Here is a 26196-nt window from a genome sequence, read left to right on the forward strand (position 1 = left end):
GGAGAATAGAGGAAGAGGGGGAGAATAGAGGAGGAGGAGGAGAATAGCATAGGAGAAGAGGAGGAGAAGAGAAGAGGAGGAGAATAGAGGAGGAGAATAGAGGAAGAGGGGGAGAATAGAGGAGGAGGAGGAGAATAGCATAGGAGAAGAGAAGAGGAGGAGAATAGAGGAGGAGAATAGAGGAAGAGGGGGAGAATAGAGGAGGAGGAGGAGAATAGCATAGGAGAAGAGGAGGAGAAGAGAAGAGGAGGAGAATAGAGGAGAAGGGGAAGAGGAAGAGAGCAAGGATGGAATCTGAGAAGATTCTGCGTGTCGCCTTTCTGCTGCTGATCGGGAGCGAAGTCACTCAGGTACAAACATTATTCTATCACTCTATTCATCTCATCTATTCTATCACTCTATTTGTTCTATTCATCTCATCTATTCCATCACTCTATTTGTTCTATTCATCTCATCTATTCGATCACTATTTTTTCTATTCATCTCATCTATTCCATCACTCTATTTGTTCTATTCATCTCATCTATTCCATCACTCTATTTGTTCTATTCATCTCATCTATTCCATCACTCTATTTGTTCTATTCATCTCATCTATTCCATCACTCTATTTGTTCTATTCATCTCATCTATTCCATCACTCTATTTGTTCTATTCATCTCATCTATTCCATCACTCTATTTGTGCTATTCATCTCATCTATTACATCACTCTATTTGTGCTATTCATCTCGTCTATTCTATCACTCTATTTGTTAATGAAAGTGACGACATTTCCATTACTACTCGTATTTTGTTGATCTACATTTTTTTTTATATTTACTACATTATCATTAACAATGTATTATGTTATCTTCATGATTTATATCTACATAGTATTATTTTTTATTAGTTATTAGATATTTTCAAGACATTTATTACCATTTATTTGACTTATTTATATTGAACTATAGTAGTGCATTGTGGGTAATGGAAGTTGGGCGTAGCTGCGGTGCATTGTGGGTAATTTGAGCTGAGGAGGAGGTGAGAACGGAGAGAATATGAGATGGAAGGCCAAAAATAAAGATGAGTGGGAGGAAAGAGAGAATGGAGAGAAAGAAGAGAGAGGGGGAGAGAAGAGTTGTCTTCTCCTTCCCTCTTTCTTTCATTCTCCGTTGTTCCCTTCTTCCTTCCTTCTTTCTCTCCTTCCCTCTTTCTTTCATTCTCCGTTGTTCCCTTCTTCCTTCCTTCTTTCTCTCCTTCCCTCTCTCCTTCCCTCTCTCCTTCCTTCTCTGTTGTTCCCTTCTTCCTTCCTTCTTTCTCTCCTTCCCTCTCTCCTTCCCTCTCTCCTTCCTTCTCTGTTGTTCCCTTCTTCCTTCCTTCTTTCTCTCCTTCCCTCTCTCCTTCCTTCTCTGTTGTTCCCTTCTTCCTTCCTTCTTTCTCTCCTTCCCTCTCTCCTTCCTTCTCTGTTGTTCCCTTCTTCCTTCCTTCTTTCTCTCCTTCCCTCTCTCCTTCATTCTCCATTGTTCCCTTCTTCCTTCCTTCTTTCTCTCCGTCCCTCTCTCCTTCCCTCTCTCCTTCCTTCTCTGTTGTTCCCTTCTTCCTTCCTTCTTTCTCTCCTTCCCTCTCTCCTTCCCTCTCTCCTTCCCTCTCTCCTTCCTTCTCTGTTGTTCCCTTCTTCCTTCCTTCTTTCTCTCCTTCCCTCTCTCCTTCCCTCTCTCCTTCCTTCTCTGTTGTTCCCTTCTTCCTTCCTTCTTTCTCTCCTTCCCTCTCTCCTTCCTTCTCTGTTGTTCCCTTCTTCCTTCCTTCTTTCTCTCCTTCCCTTACATCTTCTTTCCCTCTCTCTCCTCTCAGTTCAAGTCAAACCTTGATGTTCCAACATCTATAAATAGTAAACAGATGATTAGTTACTAATGACTACGGTATACTCATTACCAACTAATTACATTTAGTTACTAAGTACTAAGATATACTAATTGTGAACAAGTGCCTTTTGTCTCTAATGACTTAGCTATATTGATTACTTTTACATTTCATTTAGCGGACGCTTTTATCCAAAGCCACTTACAATTGTTCAAACAGCGACGGACGCAGCCATCAGGAGCAATTAGGGGTTAAGTGTCTTGCTCAAGGACACTACAGCATGCTAGCAGGAGGAGCCTGGGATCCAACCAGCAACCTTTAGATGACTAGACCACCAGCTCTACCTCCTGAGATACCATCCCCCGTCATACCCCGTCAACTAAAAGTCATTACTACCTAATGACTTTTAGTTACTAATTTCTAAGTTATACTAATGACAAACAAATTACTTTAAGTTACTCATGATTAAGTACTAAGCTATATTGATTACTAACTAATGACTTTTAGTTACTAATTACTAAGTACTAAGCTTTATTGATTACAAGCTAATGACTTTTAGTTACTGATTACTAAGTTATACTATTACTAACTAATTACGTTAAGTTACTAATGACTATGTTCTAAGCTATATTGATTTCTAACTAATGACTTTAGTTACTAATTACTAAGTTATACTAATTACTAACTAATTACTTTAAGTTACTAATAACTAAGTACTAAGCTATATTGATTGATAACTAATGACTTTTAGTTACTTATTACTAAGATATACTTATTACTAACAAATGACTTTTAGTTACTCATTACTATGATTCCTCTGACAGCTTGACTTTGTTAGGGGTGTTATTCAGGTCTCTACTGACATTATTTTTCTGTATTATAAATCAAACCTCAATCTAGCCACTGGGGGTGCACAAGCCAGTGTATCATCAGTAACGATCCCAAGCCTGGATGAATAGAGAGAGTTGCGTCAGGAAACATGCAAATCAAACATGCGGACAACAAATCTGATTTCCATACCGGATCGGTCGAGGCCCGGGTTAACAACGACCGCCACTGATGCTGTTAGCCAACAGGGTGCCAGGGAAGTTGTGCCACTGTTGGCCGAAGAAGAGGGAGAAGGCGTGTCTGGAGACAGCAGGAGAGGAAGAAGGGTAGGAGAGTAGAGTTGAGAGTAGGAACTTTGAACGTTGGCACTATGAAGGGTAAAGAGAGAGAGCTGGCTGACATGATGGAGAGAAGGAAGGTAGATGTACTATGTGTACAAGAGACCAGGTGGAAGGGGAGTAAGGCCAGGAGTATCAGAGCCGGGTCCAAACTGTTCTACCATGGAGTGGATGGCGGGAGAAATGGGGTAGGGAAAATCTTGAAGGAAGAATATGTCAAGAGTCTTTTGGAAGTGACCAGAGTGTGGGACAGAGTGATGAGCATGAAGCTGGACATTGATGGGGTGATAATGAATGGTGGTCAGTGCATATGCTCCTCAAGTTGGGTGTGAGATGGAAGAGAGAGAAGAATTCTTTAGAGAGTTGGATGTAGTGGTGGAGAGCGTCCCCAAAGGAGAGAGAGTGGTTGTTGGAGCAGATCTCAATGGGCATGTTGGCGAAGGGATCAGAGACATAGGTGACGAGAAGGTGAAGGGTATGGTGTCAAGTAGAGGAATATGGATTTCACCCTGGTGGTGGTGGATTTCACCAGAAGGATGGAATTGGCTGTTGTGAATACGTATTTCAAGAAGAGGGAGGAACACAGGGTGACATTCAAGAGTGGAGGAAGGTGCACACAGGTGGACTACATATTATGTAGGAGGTGCAACCTGAAAGAGATTAGTGACTGCAAAGTGGTGGTAGGGGGGTGTGTTGCTAGGCAGCATCAGATGGTGGTCTGTAGGATGACTCTGGAAGCCAAGAAGAGGAAGAGATTGAAAGAATGGCCAAAGATAAAATGGTGAAGGTTGAAAAAGGAAGAGTGTTGCATGCAATTTAGGGAAGAGGTAAGGCAGGCAATAGGTGGGAATGAACGGTTACCAGATGACTGGGAAACAACTGCAGATGTGTCATGCGGGAAGACTGGACCAGTTCTGCAGAACCTGGCGCCTAAAACAAAGTCCAGCAAAAACTGTTTCCAGTGTATTCCACCTCCACAACGCAAAAGCTGCCAGAGAACTAAACATCTATCTGGGCGTACTCAAGCTGAAGCATGCCTTAAATCCAACCTACCTGGGAGTGACCCTTTACAGGACCCTATCCTTCAAGGAACACCTAAAAGGGACGGTAGCTAAGGTTAAGTCAAGGAACAACCTGCTCTGCAAGCTCGCTGGTGAAAAATGGGGGGCAGCAGCCTCCACACTGCGCACCTCAGCACTGGCTCTCGCATACTCTGCAGCTGAATATTGCACCCCTGTCTGGTCCAGGTCACCCCACACACACCATGTGGGCACCCAGCTCAACACAACCATGAGAACCATAACCGGGACTATGCGCTCAACACCACTCCCCTGGCTCCCTGTCCTATCAAACATTCCCCCTCCACATATCTGGTGAGCAGCAGGCAATCAAAGGATGCTCCAAAAGGTCACAGATTCTCCCCATCTACCAATCCATGCAGACATCTACAACCCACCCACTGCTCGACTTCCATCTAGACGACCAATTTGGAAGAACATCCCACCAGCTGACTTCACCATCCAACTGGCATGGAAAACAGAATGGGAGTCCAAGGAGGTCCCAGACAAACATCTGTTGTCAGACCCCCATCAACAAGTCCCTGGCACCAACCTCCCAAGGAGACAATGGTCTACGCTCAATCGCTTCAGGACTTGACATGGCCCCTGCTTGGCCAGCCTTCACAAATGGGGCAGTAGCCCCGCTCCACTGTGTGCTTGTGGAGAGGAGCAAACCATGGAGCACATCATAGAAGTTTGCCGAAGTTTGCCCTCTTCAAAAACTGAAAGGAGGATTAGTCACCCTCCATACAGCAGACCAGGAGGCAACTGCTTGGCTTAGGGACTTTGCATTCGCTAAATAAATTAATGCGGAAAGAGGAAGGGAGACAAGGACTCTTGGTGGTGGAATGAGAAAGCACAGGAGAGCATAGAGCAGAAGAGGTTAGCAAAGAAGAAATGGGATAGTCAGAGAGATGAAGAAAGTAGACAGGAGTACAAGCTGATGCGGCGCAAGGCAAAGAGAGAAGTGGCAAAGGAAAAGGAAAAGGCGTACAAAGAGTTGTATGAGAGGTTCGACAGTAAGAAAGGAGAAAAGAACTTGTACTGATTGGCAAGACAAAGGGACCAAGCTGGGAAGGATGTACAGCAGGTTAGGGTGATGAAGGATAATGATGGGAATGTGCTGACTCGTGAGGAGAGTGTGTTGAGAAGGTGGAAGGAGTACTTTGAGGAGTTGATGAATGAAGAAAATGAGAGGGAGAGAAGAGTGGATGATGTGGGGATATTGGATCAAGACGTGCAGCAAATTAGCAAGGATGGGGTGAGAACAGCATTAAAGAAGATGAAGAGTGGAAAGGCGGTTGACCCAGATGACAAACCTGGGGAAGCATGGAAATGTTTAGGTGAGATGGCAGTGGCGTTGCTAACGAGACTGTTTAACACCATCCTGGAAAGGGAGAGGATGCCGGAGGAGTGGAGAAGAAGTGTACTGGTATCCATCTTCAAGAATAAAGGAGACGTACAGAGCTGTAGTAACTACAGGGGAATAAAGTTGATCAGCCACAGCATGAAGCTATGGGAAAGAGTAGTGGAGGCTAGGTTAAGAGGAGAGGTGGGGATCAGTGAGCAGCAGTATGGTTTCATGCCAGGAAAGAGTACTACAGATGCAATGTTTGCTTTAAGAATGCTGACGGTAAAGTACAGGGAAGGCCAGAGGGAGTTGCACTGCATCTTTGTGGATTTAGAGAAAGCGTATGATTGGGTGCCGAGAGAGGAAGTGTGGTATTGCATGAAGAAGAGGTGGCATAAAAGTTCGTAAGAGTGGTACAGGATATGTATGAGGGCAGTCATACAGTAGTAAGGTGCAGTAGGCGTGCAGTAGGCGTGACGAAGGCATTCAAAGTAGCATCAAGGATCAGCTCTGAGCCCTTTCTTGTTCGCAATGGTGATAGACAGTTTAACAGATGAAATCAGGCAGGAGTGTCAGTGGACTATGATGTTCGCGGATCACATTGTGATCCGTAGCGAGAGTAGGGAGCAGGTGGAGGAGAGCCTGGAGAAGTGGAGGCATGCATTAGAGAGAAGAGGAATGAAAGTCAGCAGAGTAAGACGGAATACATGTGCCTGAATGGGAGGAAAAAGCTGAGAATGCAAGGAGTGGAGGTGGAGAAGGCAGATGAGTTCAAGTACTTGGCGTCGACCATCCAAAGCAGCAGAGAGTGCGGGAGAGAGGTGAAGAAGAGAGTACAGGCAAGGTGGAGTGGGTGGAGAAGAGTGTCCGGAGTGATCTGTGACAGAAGGGTTCCAGCAAGTGTGAAGGGGAAGGTGTACAGGACGGGATTGAGAGCAGCCATGTTGTACGGTTTAGAGGCGGTGGCACTGACTAAAAGGCAGGTGGATGAAGTGGAGGTGGCAGAGTTGAGGATGTGGAGGTTTTCATTGGGACGGACACGGATGGACAGGATTAAGAATGAGGACATTAGAGGGACAGCTCAGGTTGGACAGTTTGATGGAAAAGTAAGAGAGGCCAGATTGAGATGGTTTGGACACGTGTGGAGGAGAGATGAGTTACATTGGGAGAAGGAGGCTGAGGATGGAGCTGCCAGGCAAGAGGAAAAGAGGAAGCCAAAGAGAAGCTTCATGGATGTGCTGAGGCAGGACATGCAGGCGATTGGTGTCAGGGAGAAAATGCGCAGAACAGAAGGTATTAGAGGCAGATGATCCGCTGTGGCCACCCCTGGAACGGGAACAGCCGAAAGAAAAAGAAGATAAATCACACCTCACAAAGGATGCACAGTGGTTGAAAGGTACATCTACACCTTACTCAACCCACCAAAAACAACACAACCACAGAATAGTAGTGCAAACATCAAAATATTGATATATTTACAGATTTTCACAAAACACACAAAATCCCACAGTTCCAGGGTCCACACAACAAAAAAATTTCCAACTCAAAAATTCTACTACAGGTTTTCTCAATTTGTGGCCCAAAGAAAAATAAAAGAAAGGGAAGTTCGGTTCAGTTCATGGATGTAAACACATTTTAATTGAGTTCAGTATGTAAAGAGATACCAAACAAAAGAAAAAACCTTCAAGAAAATTTTTTACGTTTTTCACACTTACAGATTCAGTCAGTCCAGTTTGGTCAGTGGTAGAAACTAGCCTGGTTTTTACGAAGCTGTGTGGCTCGCTGTTTGCTTGTTAATTCAAAGGGCATTCATATTACAAATTGTCCAAATTGGACGCTGCACGTCTATTGTCCCCAGCAATACATCCACCAGGTGTTAAGTAGATGGCCAGAACAGTTGTCGAGATTAGAGACAGACAGAGAATCCTCCCTTTATAGTTAGAAGTTAGGTAGAAGATTTAAAGGAATCAAATTTGGAATAACCCTAAACCCTAAACCCTAACCCTAACCCTAACCCATGATCCTCCAGTTGCTCACACTGGGACAGATCACTGGCCAGATGACCATATCAAGATGACATTAAAAAACACTGAGTCCAACCTGAGGGTTCTAGAACATGTGCAAGTCACACTTCTGCCGTTACCTGTGAGCAAGGCACTTTCCAAACAGTTCAGACGGGACAGTACACTTTTTTTTCCAGGAGTTATTACAGTGTCGTTCCATCATTTCCAATTCTCAGCTTCTCACAGGGATTTCACTTCTTTCCAACGATTAAGACAAAAAACCTTCAATCTTCTGTCAGTTTATTTTATATAGTATGTTTTAATAATAACATCACATCATATTTATAACTACTGTTATTGGTGCAAACTGCATTTCATCAGGTTTTTCAGGGTTTTACCGACTGTTGGCTCTATCCAGGCAAATACCCTAGAAACAAGAAGTATGATACTAAAAGGAGGAAGAAAGAGGCTAGAAACAGGAAGTAAGATACAAAAAAAATGAAGAGAGAGACTAGAAACAGGAAGTAAGATACTAAAAAAATGTAGAAAGAGACTAGAAACAGGAAGGAAAACTCTAGAAATAGGAATTAAGACCCAATTAACAGCAAGAGACGAGAAACACAAAACATTTCTACCACTGTAACTAGTACGTCCAGTTTTATAACAATTACATTCAGTTCTTTAACTAGTATGTCTATTTGTATAACTAGTCTGACAAATTGTTTAACTAGTGTCTCTAGTTTTATTGGTAGTAAGTCATTTTATAACTCAACTCATGACTAGTTGTTAAACTATATCTAGTTCTATAACTAGTATCTATAGTTTTATCACTAGTATGACAAGTTTTATAACTGCTATGTGTTGTTTTAGAACTAGTAGCCTAGTTTTATCACTAGTAGGACTAGTTGTGTAACTAATGTCTTGTTCTATAACTAGTAGTCTAGTTGCATCACAAGTATGTCTAACTGTATAACTAGTATGTCTAGTTGTATCACTAGTACGTCTAACTGTGTAACTAGTATGTCTAGTTGTATCACTAGTACATCTAATTGTGTAACTAGTATGTCTAGTTGTATCACTAGTACGTCTAACTGTGTAACTAGTATGTCTAGTTGTATCACTAGTACGTCTAACTGTATAACTAGTATGTCTAGTTGTATCACCAGTACGTCTAACTGTATAACTAGTATGTCTAGTTGTATCACCAGTACGTCTAACTGTATAACTTGTATGTCTAGTTGTATCACCAGTATGTCAAACTGTATAACTAGTATGTCTAGTTGTATCACTAATACATCTAACTGTATAACTAGTAGTATCACTAGTACGTCTAACTGTATAACTAGTATGTCTAGCTGTATAACTACTATGTCTAACTGTAGAACTAGTATGTCTAGTTGTATCACTAGTATGTCAAACTGTATAACTAGTATGTCTAGTTGTATCACTAATACATCTAACTGTATAACTAGTAGTATCACTAGTACGTCTAACTGTATAACTAGTATGTCTAGCTGTATAACTACTATGTCTAACTGTAGAACTAGTATGTCTAGTTGTATCACTAGTATGTCAAGCTGTATAACTAGTATGTCAAGCTGTATAACTAGTATGTCTAGTTGTATCACTCGTATGTCTTAAACATAGTGATCAAAGGTTTGACTCTGTTCTGACTGAGGTTAGGGTTGGTCATTCCTGACGTGTCACTGCTAAAAGACTTTTTCACTTTGGTTCAGTTGGTCGACTTCCTGAAGAGTCCTTCAGCTCTAACTTACAACAATCATTTATTCTGTAACTTCCCTCACATTCAGTAGGAATTATGAAGAATCCCCTTCTTTAACCTTGGATTTTAATTCAATTCACTGATTATTTTAGGCCTCGTCCGCACGTATATGGGTATTTTAAAAACATATTTTTTCCCCCCTTTTTAAAAAAAGATCCTGTTCACACTAACTATTTTTGGAAATATCTCCATCATTCAATTATATGTCTCAGCTGGAGGTGTGGGTTCGTATCCCACTTCTGACACAAAGCTTGTGGCGCAGTGCATTCCACTGCTGCCTCACAGCAAGAAGGTCCTGGGTTCGATTCCCGCCTGGGGCGCTGTTGGCACCGTGCTCCGGCGGGTTATCTCCCAAATAGGAGCCTTTCTGTGTGGAGTTTGCATGTTCTCCCCGTGCTCACATGGGGTTTCCTCCACCTCACGTCAGTAAGGACCCCCACCAAAAACATGCACCCATCATCGTCTGACCAGCGATGGACATTTATCACCTGGTCCCCGGGCGCGTCCACGTACGCTGCCCACTGCTCCTGGCTGTGGCCCTGAAGGAAGGACAAGCCAGGATGGTTCAATGCAGAGGATCCATTTCACCGGCCACCATCAAAAAGCATGTGCGTGTGTGCAAGCATATGTTGTAGTGTGGTGTGGTGTGTGTTGTGTCTTCTTCTTTCTTATAATAAATACTTCGAGGATAAAAAAAAAAACTGTTATTTTTGATTTTAGTTGGAAAAGGGTGGATCGGGGACGCACAGTGGATCACGCAGCGGAGATGGCGGCACTTTCAAACTTTTTTTTTAGAATGGTTAAAAATACAGAAACCGTCCACACCAATATGCAGACAATGGAGTTTTGAAAAATCTCCACCCTTTTTCACCCAGTTTTTTCAAAACTTCATTTTCCCTGAACTGAAATGTTGTTTTGGTGTGGATGGGATGCCAAAACCTAGAGAAAATACTATGTTTTTAAAATGACAGTATACATGTGAAAGAGCCTGAATCTTAGTTGAACATTCACTCTTTTATGAGTGTATCCAGACTCTGGAGTCATGTAAAAGATTGGTTGGCTATGAACGAGTCTTGTGTCACTTCTAGCGCAGTGACTGAAAAGGTTCTCATTGGCTCCTTAGCTTCTGCTGTAAAGAATAGTCACAACGTTACAACTATTCACCTACAAAAAAGAAAAGAACCAAAGTAATTTACTGTAATTATATTAAATTTAACATTTCCACATTCATCTCTTCAAATGGCCCATCGTAGCTTCTCTGTAGTGTCACCATCGGCCCACTGTCTAGCATTAGCATTAGCAAACCAGGAGGAGAAGTGGTTGCCTGTGGCAACGGTCATGGTTAACAGACAGCAGTAATTATTGAATGCAGGATGCAGATGAATGTGTAAAATCGACCCTGTGTAGGTGTGGCCGGCGCGTCCAGAGGATGGATGGCAGGTGTTCAGTTCAGCACAGGACACAGAGGGACGCTGCGTCTGCACCGTGGTGGCTCCTCAGCAGACGGTTTGTTCCCGAGATGCTCGGACCAAACAGCTGAAGCAGCTTCTGGAGAAGGTATGAGCAGCAACTTGGCTTAAAGACGGAAGACTCTGTATACTGTACTTGAATTATTAGTAAAAATGAAAGCATCCATCCTTCCTCTTCCTCTTTATCTGCCCCAGCAGCTTCCCCCCCCCTCTTTTCCTGTGGGATTCTGATGTTCCAATGGTAACAGAGATAGAAGCTTTTGTCCAAAGCGACTGCATTAGTAGGGAATTGTTTTTCTCTTACAGTTGTTCACAGCAAACCCTCACTTCCTGTTTGGCCTTCCCAGGTCATTACGGTAGCCTACCTCTAGATCCAGCTCACCACCCGGTTGCACTAGATAGCTCTGCTCCCCTCTTCACCAGAAGAGTGTCCACAACATTCGGCCTCTGGTCATGAAGCAATTACAAAGTCAATCATGGATCTTCAACCCAAGGTGCTCTGGTACCAGGTACACTGCCCCCTGCTGGTCCAACATCGTATTTGTTATGGACAAATAACCAATGACAAAGCACCGCTCGGGTTCAAGATTCAAGATTCAAGAGGTTTATTCGTCACATACATATACATACTTTCATACATATATGCCGTGAAATGTCAGTGCAACGGTGATTACGCACAATATGTTCTAGACTGAACACAATAGCTATCTAAATATTTCTACTTGACTAACTCACTGATTCCTAAAACGTAATGCAGTAAGTCGAATAATATAGAATAAAATAAGAACTACAAGGTAATGCAGAGTGGGGGTAAAAAATAGAATTAAAGGGAATAGACTTATGTATATGGGATAGGCTATTATGTATATACAGATATTTGCATTAAAGTGGCATGTGAATTAAGTGAGGGAGTGTGTGTGGAGATATATAGTACAGTATACAACAGTATGGCACAGCAGTAACACCGAACAGAACAGCAATACAGTGCAGTATGCAGCAACCCAGAACAGTGAAATAGTATGCAGTACAGTATGCTCCATACAGTACAGTAACGTAGTGAAGCCTATGTGTGTGACTCAGTGAGGACCCCTGGTGAGTTCAGCGTTAACAGTTCTTATGGCCTGATGAAGAAACTCCGTCTCAGTCTCTCTGTTCTCGCTGTGTGACTGTAGAGGCTTTTGCTCGACCGCAGCAGCTGGAACAGTCCATTGTTGGGGTGGTTAGGATCCTTCATGATCCTACGGGCTCTGCTACTACACCTCCTGGTGTATAAGTCCTGCAGGGAGGGGAGGGTAGTTCCAGTGGTACGTTCAGCTGAACGCACCACCCTCTGCAGGGCCCTCCTGTCCTGAGCAGTACAGTTTCCAAACCAGGCAGTGATGTTGCCTGTCAGGATGCTCTCCACTGCTCCAGAGTAGAAGGACTTGAGGATCCTCACCGAGACCCGGAATTTCCTCAACTGCCTGAGGTAGTAAAGACGCTGCCTCGCCTTTCTCACCAGAGTGTCTGTTTGTAAAGTCCATGTTAAATCCTCTGTGATGTGGACTCCCAGGTACTTGAAGCGGCTCACCCTGTCGACAGAAGTCCCATTAACAAACGGCGTGTGCGTCCTCGGTTGTAATCCACTCCTAAAGTCCACAATCAGCTTCTTTGTTTTGCTGACATTCAGGAGGTGGCTGTTGTCCTAGCACCAGAGTGACAGGTTAGTCACCTCCTCGCGGTAGGCCTTCTCATCGTCATCGTTGATCAGGCCCACCATGACGTTGTAGTCAGCAAACTTGATGATGGTGTTGGAGCTGGACCTGGCCACACAGTCATGTGCGTCCAGGGAGTACAGTAGGGGCCTGAGGACGTAGCACATGGGGGGATCCTGTGTTCAGGGTGAGGGAGCTAGACATGTACTTTCCCATCCTAACCACCTGGGGACATGCTGTGAGGAAGTCCAGAATCCAGGCACACAGCGGAGTGTTCAGTCCTAGCTCCCGCAGCTTGACAGCCAGTCTGGTGGGACTATGGTATTGAAAGCTGAACTGTAATCCATGAACAGCAATCTCACATAGGCCAGGTGAGGGCCACCGGACGGTAGTCATCCAGGCAGGCAGGAGAGGCCATCTTCGGGACAGGAACGACGGTGGACCTCTTGAAGCAGGAAGGGACCACTGATTCAGCCAGGGAGATTTTGAATATTGTAGTGGGTACCGGGGCTAGCTGGTTAGCACAGGTCTTCAGTACTCACCCAGATATGCCATCTGGGCCCACAGCTTCCCTGGTGTTCACACGCATCAGAGCCCTCCTGGCATCATGCTGCAGTGGTGTTGTTGCCAGACTCAAACCACGCATAAAAGGAGTTCAGTTCGTTGGCTAGGGAGGCGTCCACACTCATAGCTGGGGAGGGGCTGCTCTTATAGTTCGTAATAGTCTGCAGCCCCTCCCACAAGCTTCTGTTGTCCCGTTGCTCCACCTGTAGCTCCACAGTCTCTCTGTATGTCCGATTAGCCTCCTTCACCACCCTCTGCAGATTGTACGACACCGCTTTGTAGTTGCCCATATTTACGGATACAAGACCATCGTAGTAAGCTGCCATGCGAGTATTCGGATGGATTTATTGACCCACGGTTTATGGTTTGGAAATATCCAATCCTTTACCGTGGGAACGATGCTGTCCGCTAACGTGGACTGTAAACGGGAACCAGTGAAATCGTGGTGTGATCAGATTTCCCGAAAGCAGGGAACGAGACGGTCTTGTATCCGTTCTTATACGGTGTGTAACAATGGTCCGAAGTTCTATTGCGCCATTACTCCCAGCGATGCCCCTCCAGGTTTCTCCATCACTAGACACCAGCGGGCTTTGCAGTCCCCCAGTAGAACTATCAGGTCACCAGGTGGAGTGTTTTCCAGCAACCCCCACTGGCTCCAAGAAGGTGGTGCTCTCTGAACTGCTCCTAGAACTGCAGAGTCCTCCCTCTGGTCCACCTCTGGTCCTATATATATATATATATATATATCCTATACTGCTTTGACGTATGTTTATTCAATTTGTTTTGATGTGATTGTTTAATTGAACCAGGTGCAGAACATGAGCCAGTCCATTGAAGTTCTAGACCAGAGAACGCAACGAGACCTGCAGTTTGTGGAGAGGATGGAAGTTCAGCTCCGAGGGCTGGAAAGCAAGTTCAACCAGGTGGAGAAAGGTCACGAGAACTCCATCAGCCGGCAGTTTAAGGTAGGAACCAGACTGACAGCAACCCCACCCTTTAATTGTTATTTGAACTGTTTATACAAGGTTATTTGACCTTATTTTAGCTGATTCTTCAGGGATGAAGATACAAACTTGTACCTGACCCAGTGCATCTCCCCAACTTTACCTCGCCCAACCCCAACCCACACAGCAGGCCAAGGAACACCACCACCACATGTCCAGTCACAATGTGACACAACATCTGTGTTCCATCTCCTTATCAGAATCACTTCAGAATCAGAATGAGTATAATTCATTTACATATACTACAGATTTGTTATGGTGAAGTCTGATGCATTACATTGCAGACTATTAGTATTAAAAAAAAAAAAAAAGCTTAACAGTGCCAAAAAAAAGGAGAATAAAAAGAGTAATAAAATAAAATACAATAAAAATAGAATAGAATTGTGACACCATCTCTGTTCCATCTCTTGATCTGACATCAGCATCACATTAACAGATGGAAACCATGTTTAGAGGTTACATAAGGTCCTGCAGAGCCTCCAGGTGAAGGTAGAAGATAGATGAAGAGTGTTTCCTCTTCCTCAGTCCTTCCTACACTCATTTGTCATCAACCTAGAGATTATTAAATGTTGCTCACCAGAAATTTCAAAACAGATGACTGGAACTGGAACTGAATCTAGAATTAGAATTAAGACTAGAACTAGCTTGGCAGCCTTGCATAACTCAGACCCTGTGTGTTCTTTTGGCCATTTGGTGGTGCCATTTTCATGAGTAGTTATTGACATTAAATAGCTTATTTTTCATCTTTTTCTCTAAAATATCAAGAGCTTAGCCCTGTTAGCCCATTTATACCAACCACCCCGATTATATTACATAGACTGGTTGCAGTGCAAAATATACACATATTAATGATATCATATTAAACATAATTCATAATTTTATATTACATAGACACTGGCTGCCATATGAAATATTAACTGAAAGAAAGAAACAGTCTTTAATCGTCACACGACACTCCACAACACATGCTTGCACACACACACACATGCACATGCTTGATGGTGCTGGTGAAATGGCTCCTCTGCTTTTGACCCATCCTGGCTTGTCCTTCCTCCGGGGGCACAGCCAGGAGCAGTGGGCAGCGTACGTGGACGCGCCCGGGGACCAGGTGATAAGTTCGCTGGTCAGACCATGATGGTGCATGTTTTGGGTGGGGGTCCTTACTGACGTGAGGTGGAGGAAACCCCATGTGAACACGGGGAGAACATGCAAACTCCACACAGAAAGGCTCCTGTTTGGGAGATAACCCACCAGAGCACGGTGCCAACAGCGCCCCAGGCGGGAATCAAACCCAGGACCTTCTTGCTGTGAGGCAGCAGTGCAATGCACTGCGCCACCGTGCCACCTGAAGTAACTTTGAGTACATTACAAGGGATGTCTGGTGGTTTTCTAGCTAACTGCTAACCACTAACAGTCGAACTGAACGTGCTGTTCTCTTATTACAGGGTTAACTTTCCCACAAGGCTTCACTTCAACATGAGCACATGACCAGCACCACTTGACCATTGACCTTTCATTTTATTGAACCAACAACCACTGAGGTGAACTCTAACCCCACACCAGCTGTGAAAATAAGATAATAAGAAGAATTAAATAACAATTCTAATCTGTTGCTGCAACCTGCTTCATAATTGAACAGCATGTGAATATGAAACCAGGGTAACCCTAACCCACAAGTGATTTCTTTGGTAATTCATTGGCAAGGTGAAAAATAAAGTGTTTCAAATATTTTTAGCTGTTGAATTCTAATTTTTGATTTTCGACACTCTTACAAACAACTTGTATTGTTTACAATAAGTTTGGTCAAATAATCACAAAATTACCTTGCAGAGCAGTAAAGTTATTTACCAGTCAAACCAATGAAATTCAAGGAGTTCATATCATACGCTGACTCGTCATATCTAACGTTGACTCTTCATATCTAACACTGACCCTTTGTGTCTAACGCTGCCTCTTCATATCTAACGCTGACTCTTCATATCGAACACTGACGCTTTAAACAGTCTAACGCTGACTTTTCATATCTAACACTGACTCTTCATATCTTACACTGACTCTTCGTATCGAACGCTGACTCTTCGTATCGAACGCTGACTCTTCATATCTAACGATGACTCTTCATATCTAACGCTGAATCTTCATATCTAACGCTGACTCGTCATATCTAACCCTGACTCTTCATATCTAACCGTCTCCACATATCTAAAGCCGACGCTTCGTATCTAACACTGACTCTTCATGTCTAAAACTGACTTGTCATATCCAACGCAAACGCTTCATATCTAACCGTGAATCTTTGCAGCTGATGCTGACTATTTGTATCTAATGCTGACGCTTCATATCTAACCCTGACTCTTCATATCTAACACTGACTCTTATTATCTAATGCTGACTTGTAATAGCTAATGCTGATGCTTCATATCTTACAATAACTCTACATATCCAACACTGACTCTTTATATCAAACCCTGACACCTCATATCTAACCCTGACTCTATCTAATGCTGACTCTTTGTATCTAACGCTGACTCTTTGTATCTAATGCTGATGCTTCATACCTAACACTGACTCGTCATACATAACGCTGACGCTTCATATCTAACACTGACTCCACATATCTAATGCTAATGTGTCATATCTAACACTGGCTCCTCATATCTAACACTGACCCTTCAATTCTAACACTGAATCTTCATATCTAACCCTGACTCTTTGTATCTAAAGCTGACAATTTGTATCTAACACTGACGCTTCATATCTAACCCTGACTCTTCATTTGACTTGTATTATCGAAAGCTGATGCTTTCTATCGTACACAAACTATTCATATCTAACACCGACTCTTTATATCTAACCCTGACTCCTCATATCGAACGCTGACGCTTCATGTATAACCCTGACTCTTTGTATCTAACGCTGACTCTTCGTATCTAAAGCTGACGCTTAAATATCTAACACTGACTCTTCATACCTAATCCTGACACTTCATATCTGACTCTTTGCTGGTCATAACTAAAACTGACGCTTCTTATCTAACCCTGACTCCTCATATCTAACACTGACTCTTCATATCTTACCCTGACTCTTCATATCTTACCCTGACTCTTCATAACTTACCCTGACTCGTCATAATTAACACTGATTCTTCATATCTAACCCTGACTCTTCATATCTAACACTGACTATTCATAACAAAAGCTGACTCATCATGTCTAACCCCAACTCTTTGTATCTCACCTTGATTCGCCAATACTAATGCTGGTGCTTAGTATCTAACACTAACTTTTTAAATCGAACCCTGATCTTCGTATCTAACTATGACGTTTCATATTTAACACTGAATCTTCATATCTAACACTGACTCTTCATATCTCACGCTGACTTATAATACCTAACGCTGATGCATCATATCTTACACTGACTCTTCAAATATAACACTGACGCTTCATATCTAACCCAGACCCCTCACATCTCATGCTGACGCTTCATATCTAACCCTGACTCTTCATATCTTATGCTGACTTGTCATATCTAATGCTGACGTCTCATATCTAATGCTGACGCTTCATATCTAACCCTGACCCTTCATATCTAACCCTGACTCTTCATATCTAACCCTGACTCTTAATATTTAACACAGACTCTTCATATCTAACACTGTTACTTCATATCTTCATATCTACCGACTCTTTCTATCTAAAGCTTAGTCTTCACATCGAACGCTGATATGTCATATCGAACACTGACTCTTCACAAAGTTGACTTTTAATAGCTGACGCTTCATATCTGACACTGACTTATAATTTCTCATGCCTGCGCTTCATATCTAACCATGACTCTTCATATCTAACTCTGACTAATCATAACTAACAATGATGCTTCAGATCTAACCCCGACTCTTCATATCTAACCCTGACTCTTCACATCTAACCCTGACTCTTCATATCTAACACTGACTTTTAATATCTTACGCTGACGCTTCATATCTTACACTGACGCTTCATATCTAATAACAGACCCTTCATATCGAACTCTGACTCATCACATCTAATGCTGACACTTTGTATCCAATGCTGAGTCTTCATATCTAAAGCAGACTCTTCATATCTAACGTTGACTCTTCATATCTAACGCTGTCAAAATCATATTTAATGCTGACTCTTTATTTCTTACCCTGACTGTTCATATCTAATGCGGACTCGTCACATCTAATGCTGACGCTTCATATCTAAACCTGATTCCTTATGTCTAACGCTGACTTGTCCTATCTAATGCTGAAGCATTATATCTAAACCTGACTCTTTATCTTTAACACTTAGTCTTCATATCTAACGTTGACTCTTCATATTTAAAGCTGACTCTTCGTATCTAACGCTGAGTCTTCATATCTAACGCTGACTCGTCAAATCTAACACTGACTCATCATATCTAACACTGACTCCTCATATCTATCACTGACTCGTCATATCTAACGCTGACACACCATATTTAACATTGACTCTTCATTTATATTCCTTAACTCATCATATTTAACGCTGACTTGTCATATCTAACGCTGACGCGTCATAGCTAACCCTGACTCCTCATGTCTAATGCTGACTTGTCATTTCTAATGGTGAAGAATTACGTCCAACCCTGACTCTTTGTCTCTAACATTTAGTCTTCATATCTAACACTGACCCTTCATATCTAACTTTAACTCTTCAAATCTAACCCTGACTCTTCATATTTAATACTGATACTTCATATCTAACACTGACTCTTCATATCTAACACTGATTCGTTATATTGTCACTAACACTTAGTCTTCATATCTAAAGCTGACTCTTCATAGCTAACACTCCATATTTAACATTGACTATTAATTTCTAACCCTGACTCATCATATCTAACCCCGACTGTTCATATCAAACCCTGATGCTTCATATCAAAAGCTGACTCTTCATATCTAACGCTGACTCGTCATAATTAATGCTGACGATTTATATCCACCCCTGACTCCTCATATCTAAAGCTTACCCTTCATATATAACACTGACTCTTCATATCTAACGCTGACTCATCATATATAATGCTGACTCATTGTATCCAACGCTGAGTCTTCATATCAAATGCTGACTCATCAGATACAGTATAATGCTGACTCTTGATTTCAAACCCTGACTCTTCATATCAAACGCTGACGCTTCATATCTAACCCTGACTCCTCATGTGTAACGCTAACTCCTCATATCTAAGCCTGACTCTTCATATCTAAGCCTGACTCTTCATATCTAACATTGACTCCTTATATCTATCACTGACTTGTCATATCTAACACTGTAACTTCTTATCTAATGCTTACTTGTCATTAATAACGCTGACACTTCATATGTAAGCCTGACTCTTCATATCTAACCCTGACTCTTCATATCAAACACTGACGCTTCATATCCTACCCTGACTCTTTGTATATAACACTGACTGTTTATATCTAATGCTGACGCTTTATATTTAACACTGCCTCTTCGTTTTTAATCTTGACTCATCATACCTAACACTGACTCGTCATATCTAACGCTGACTATTCATATCAAACGCTGACGCTTCATATCTAACCCTGACCCTTCATATCTAACCCTCACTCTTCATATCTAACCCCGACTCTTCATGTCAAACTGACACTTCATATCTAACACTGATAGTTCATATCTAACGCTGACTCGTCACATCTAATGCTGGAACTTTAGATGTAACCCTGATTCTCTTATATCTAACACTAACACTTCATATCTAACGCTGACTCGTCATATCTAACGTTGACTCTTCATAGCTAACGCTCCATATTTAACATTGACTCTTCATTTATAACCCTGACTCATCATATCTAATGTTGACTTGTCATATCTAACGCTGACACTTCATATCTAACCCTGACTCCTCATGTCTAACACTGACTTGTCATTTCTAATGCTGCAGAATTATGTCTAACCCCGTCTCTTTGTCTCCAACACTTAGTCTTCATATCTAACCCTGACAAGTCATCTCTAACACTGACTCGTCATATCCATCACTGACTCGTCATATCTAACACTGACACTTCATATCTATCCCTGACTCTTCATATCAAATGCTGGCGCTTCATACAGTATATAGCCCTGACACTTCATATCTAACAATGAATCTTCATATCTAACCCTGACTCTTCCTATCATCCGCTGATGCTTCATATCTAAAGCTGACTCTTCATATCTAAAGCTGACTCTTTATATCTAATGCTGACTCGTCATAAATAACGCTGACGATTTATATCCAACCCTGACTCCACATCTAACACTTACGCTTCATATATAACGCTGACTCTTCAATCTAATGCTGACTCATCATATATAATGCTGACTCTTTGTATCCAACGCTGAGTCTTCATATATGACCCTGACTCTTCATATCTAACGCAGATACTTCATATTTAACACTGACTTTTAATTTCTAACCCTTTCTCATCGCTGACTGACTCTTCAGATCTAACCATGACTCCTCATGTCTCACGCAAGCTCTTCATATCTAACACTGAGTCTTCATATCTAACGCTGCCTCTTCATTTCTAATCTTGACTCGTCATATCTAACACTGACTCGTCATATCTAACGCTGACTCTTCCTATCAAACGCTGATGCTTCATATCTAAAGCTGACTCTTCATATCTAAAGCTGACTCTTTATATCTAATGCTTACTCATCATATCTAACCCTGAATCTTCATATCTAACCCTGACTCTTCATATCTAACGCTGACTCTTCAATCTAATGCTGACTCATCATATATAATGCTGACTCTTTGTATCCAACGCTGAGTCTTCATATATGACCCTGACTCTTCAAATCTAACGCAGATACTTCATATTTAACACTGACTTTTAATTTCTAACCCTTTCTCATCATTTCTAACGCTGACACGTCATATATAATGCTGACGCTTCATATCTAACCCGGACACTTAATATCTGATGCTGACTCTTCATATCAAACGCAGATGCTTCACATTTAACGCTGACTCTTAATTTCTAATCTTGACTCATCATATCTAACACTGAATCGTCATATCTAACGCTGACTATTCATATCTAACACTGATACTTCATATCTAACGCTGACTCGTCACATCTAATGCTGGAACCTTATTGTAACCCTGATTCTCTTATATCTAACACTAACACTTCATATCTAACGCTGCCTCGTCATATCTAACGCTGACTCTTCATAGCTAACGCTCCATATTTAACATTGACTCTTCATTTATAACCGTGACTCATCATATCTAATGTTGACTTGTCATATCTAACGCTGACGCTTCATATCTAACCCTGACTCCTCATGTCTAACACTGACTTGTCATTTCTAATGCTGCAGAATTATGTCTAACCCCGTCTCTTTGTCTCCAACACTTAGTCTTCATATCTAACCCTGACAAGTCATCTCTAACACTTACTCTTCATATCCATCACTGACGCGTCATATCAAATGCTGGCGCTTCATACAGTATATAGCCCTGACACTTCATATCTAACAATGAATCTTCATATCTAACCCTGACTCTTCCTATCAACCGCTGATGCTTCATATCTAAAGCTGACTCTTCATATCTAAAGCTGACTCTTTATATCTAATGCTTACTCATCATATCAAACACTGAAGCTTCATATCTAACGCTGACTCTTCAATCTAATGCTGACTCATCATATATAATGCTGACTCTTTGTATCCAACGCTGAGTCTTCATATATGACCCTGACTCTTCATATCTAACGCAGATACTTCATATTTAACACTGACTCTAACCCTTTCTCATCATTTCTAACGCTGACACGTCATATATAACGCTGACTCTTCATATCTTTCGCTGACTCGTCATATGTAACGGTTACCCTTCATATCTAACCCTGACTCTTCAAATCTTACCCTGACTCCTCATATGAAATGCTGACTCTACATATCTAACCCTGACTCTTCGTTTCTAACACTGACGCTTCATATCTATCCCTGACTCGTCATATCCATCAGTGACTCATCATAGATATCCCTGACTCCTCATATCCAGTGTCTTTGTACTGCAGGGCCACCTGCAGCTCTATTGGGCTGAGCTGATGTAATTTTGATATTTCAGGGGGTTAGGGTTAGGTTGTGATTCAAAGGAGCCAATCTTGGTATCTAACCCTGGAGTCATGGATTTATAATCTGTATTACTATATGGTTTACCTTCTATAACAATATTCATTTAAATAATCTACTTTACATAACAAGGTCCATTTTAATCTAAATTAAATGTTTTGGCATTTCAGAGCATCAAATTCAAGATGGAGGAGCTCCGCCCCCTCATCCCGGTCCTGGAAAGCTACAAGGCTGATGCTCGGCTGGTGGTCCAGTTCAAGGAGGAGCTTGCTAACGTGACGGCGTTCCTGGGAACGCTGCAGGAGCAGCTGGGGAGCTCTGACTTCCAGGACCTGCAGGGCCGTGTGGCCAGCCTGGAGGAGCGGCTCAGGGCCTGCATGCAGCGTCTTGGTGGGATCATCAATTATCATAATCAGTGCTGATTCATGCTGAGACAAAGTATTATAATCCAATATAATACTTAATTATTGAATTAAGTAGCCTGGAGGAACCTACATGCAGAGGCTGGGTGGGATTATTAGTTATTAAAATCCTGTTAATTATTATGACCGTGTGAGTTATTAGTAGTTAATATAATCCTATGTCTCCCTGTCTCTCGCTCGACTCTCTCAGCCTGTGGTAAACTGACGGGAATCTCTGAACCCGTCACCATAAAAACTTCTGGATCAAGGTTTGGATCCTGGATGACGGATCCTGCAGCAGCCGAGGGCGACAACAGGGTGAGTACTACACTATATATACATACATATATAATATACTGTACATTGTAGTACTGACACTACACACTGCACTATGTACTAGGGTTTGGATGGGTGTCGGTGTCAGTACATGTTTTCAGTAGTGTCAGTTCATCTTCTGAGAGGGGGGGGGTATACAAGCCCAAAGGGAGCAGGGCTCCAGACTGCAACCAAAGTGGTCGCATATGCAACCATTTTTTGAGAGTGAAAAATTTCACGTGGTCGCACTTGTGCCAGTGCAGCTTTCCATAAGCGCCGGCTGCCGGCCAAACAGCCAACTACTCATTGAAGTCCAGCCGGCTACTTTATTATACACATTTTTGATTCTAATAAAATTGTTTTGATTAACAAATTGCGATTCGCTATGTACATTGATGACCCCTAGCCTCCGCTTAAAAACAATGCAAGCATGATGATAGAGAAACATACCAATCAGTCTGTATCAGTCTCACCTCCACATTCTCTATAAAAATGTGTGTGTGCGCGCGCTCAGCAGAGAGGGGTAGGGGTTTACCTGTTGCTCCTTAGACCACCCAAGGAGCAACAGGTATGCAGTCACTTTGACCCGGGTCCCTAATTGCCTAGACCCAGGACAGGTGTGGCTGCTCAAACCACACCATCCCCACACGACAAGTCTAATTCTCCTTTACAATAATTCACTACATGTTTACAATTGGGTAGGCAAACTCATTAAAATATGCAATAAAAAAGATCAGTGTATATGATCGAATAGTAGTATTAGAATGTGCCACAGGCCACCAAATTTGGGCTTTAATGGCCAAATTATTTCTCTGGGGTGGCATGCCCCCTGACTTCCCAGCTGGCTACTTTTTACCATTAGCTGACTACTCCATATCCACGTGGAAAGCCCTGATTTGGGTGCACCTCTGGCACCAGTACTTCTGCCTTTGCCATTGTGGTTGAAAATATTACTTTTTCTTCTTCACTGGCCAAGTCGGTCCCAGCCTGCCTGCATTTTCATTCATTAGCATGCAAGGAGATTGATTAATGCAATGCTGTACCAAAAATAAAGGGTGCGACCAAATCATGCACTGGTGCGATCAACTGAGAAAGTCTGTAGCACCAGTGCTACCTGTGGAAAAGTTAGTCTGGAGCCCTGGTGAGGAGGTGTGTTATTACAGTCAGGATTAGCAAAGGAGCAGCCGATCTCCTCCACCTTCTTGCAAAGTAGGTGACAAAATCATCAGATGAGAGGGTGTGGTGAGGAGGGAGGAGAAGGTGGAAAACAGTTTACTGGGGCGGGGACAAAATGAGACCATATCTGGCTGAAGTGAGTGAACTTTATTACATTTTAACTATGTAATAAAGAAAGATATTATTGATAAATATTGATTAGAGATGTTTAATATGCGAACCAACAAACAGAAAGATTAAGATAAAAAAACAAAACACATGTATGTATTTATGTATGTATTTAAATATGTAAGAAATTTTTCAATTCTTTACCAACCAGGTGTGGTACATGGACGGTTACCATAACAACCGCTTCATTCGGGAGTACCAGTCCATGTATGACTTCATGACCTCTGACAACTTCACGTCCCACCGTCTCCCTCACCCCTGGTCCGGGACAGGTCAGGTGGTCTACAATGGCTCGCTATACTTCAACAAGTTCCAGAGTCACACAATCATCAAATTCGACTTCAGTTCCTCGCTCATCAGCCGCACCCGGCAGCTAGACTTCGCTGGCTATAACAACATGTACCACTACTCCTGGGGAGGGCACTCTGACATCGACCTGATGGTGGATGAGGGTGGGCTCTGGGCTGTCTACGCCACCAATCAGAATGCAGGCAACATCGTCCTCAGCCAGCTGGACCCCGCAACACTGCAGGTCCTGGGTAGCTGGACCACCAGCCACCCCAAGCGCAGTGCCGGCGAGGCCTTCATGATCTGTGGGACCTTGTACGTTACCAACGGTTACTCTGGTGGAACGAAGGTGCACTACGCCTTCTCCACCAACTCCTCCACCTATGAATACATAGACATCCCCCTGACAAACCAATATGGCCACCTGTCCATGCTCGACTATAATCCCCGTGAGCGAGCGCTGTATGCCTGGAACAACGGCCACCAGGTCCTGTACAACGTGACCCTCTTTCACATCATAAAATAATAGTGTTGGCTTCAGTGTCACCACAAGAGCAATAGAGGCCCCACTGCACTGCATTCTCCACATCCTAGCTGCTCTGCCAGCCACAGCCAGCAGAGCAGCCTTTTTACACATGGAAGTCTAAATAAAGTACAGAAAACTCTGCAAGCTTACATATCTAACTTATTTAGATATATATTATGATTTCTTTAATGTTTTAAATTCATCATATTTCAGTTAGAGATACTTTGTCACTTGCAGCAAAATTATATATTTACATTTCTAAGTATTTAATTATTTTGGCCCAAAGACACCATTTGTAATTGACATGTTTCCAGTGGAAAGGGTTAAACATGAAAGGGTGATTAATTTACCGATCCGTGTTTATGACTATTAGTTTTATTACGGTTCATTTTCCTTTCTTCATCAGGTAAGGGTTCATTTCATTTTGCGTCATAATTCTATAGGACGTTTCACTCTTTTAATTATTGCATGGAATGTGGAGATTGACCTGGAACACAATTCTGCTCTTGGTCAAATTCTAGCAAAGCTGTAAATATGATTTGATGGAAACAGATTTAGGGATCTAGGGTTAACCCTGTGTAAACCAGGGTTAACCCTGTCTAACCCTGGGTGAACCCCTTCCAACCCAGGACATCGTCTAACCCTGGGTTAACAGGTTTAACCCTGTCTGTCACTAAGGCAGAGCTAGAGCAGGGTTGTTTTGTATCTTTGAACAAATATCATAATGAAACTTAGAAAACTATTTTATTTAACAGAACTGCAAACTTAAGCCAATACTGTTATAAAGTGAAATCTGTAAATATGGATACTTCCATGGTTATTTTCATAAGGATAGGGTTATACATGAGTCCATTCTCCACCCTTCTCATTTTCCTGACAGTTTTCTTCTAACCACTTTTTTCAAACTGTGGATGAAAACACTGTTTTTTGCTGTCATTTGGTCCTGCCTCACCAGCACCCCTTGTTTCTGTCTCTTCACCTTTGCTTGCACATGTTTTTGTTGGCCAATCAATTTGTAGACCCAACTGTAACCCGCCGTAACAGCGGACCAACTTAAACATCAATGCTTCGATGCTGATAACAAATATTAGTCGGATCATTTCTCTTTTTTAAGTTTTGGTTTGGTTACAAATTGGTCAGTACCAGTTCCCATATCTTCTCTACAGGCAGGCTGGTTATGATCTTCTGCCCGGTCTGGCTTGGAGTTCAGAGCTGAGATGGAAAACAAACAGCCACTTGGCGC

At 42.4% G+C, this 26196-nt stretch overlaps 1 protein-coding gene across 1 annotated transcript; it reads left to right on the top strand.

Annotated features, from left to right (window-relative positions):
- Positions 1-266: 266 nt before the first annotated feature.
- Positions 267-24953, top strand: olfm1a (olfactomedin 1a; the record flags this gene model as incomplete). Its single annotated transcript, XM_080004014.1, has 6 exons — positions 267-350; positions 10609-10758; positions 13738-13893; positions 22250-22469; positions 22692-22798; positions 24291-24953. Exons 1-6 carry the CDS (start codon positions 288-290, stop codon positions 24951-24953), a joined length of 1359 nt encoding a protein of 452 aa, XP_079860140.1. The 5' UTR covers positions 267-287.
- Positions 24954-26196: the final 1243 nt, after the last annotated feature.

Source organism: Zeus faber (assembly GCF_960531495.2).
Source record: "Zeus faber genome assembly, chromosome: 7".
Lineage (NCBI taxonomy): Eukaryota > Metazoa > Chordata > Actinopteri > Zeiformes > Zeidae > Zeus > Zeus faber.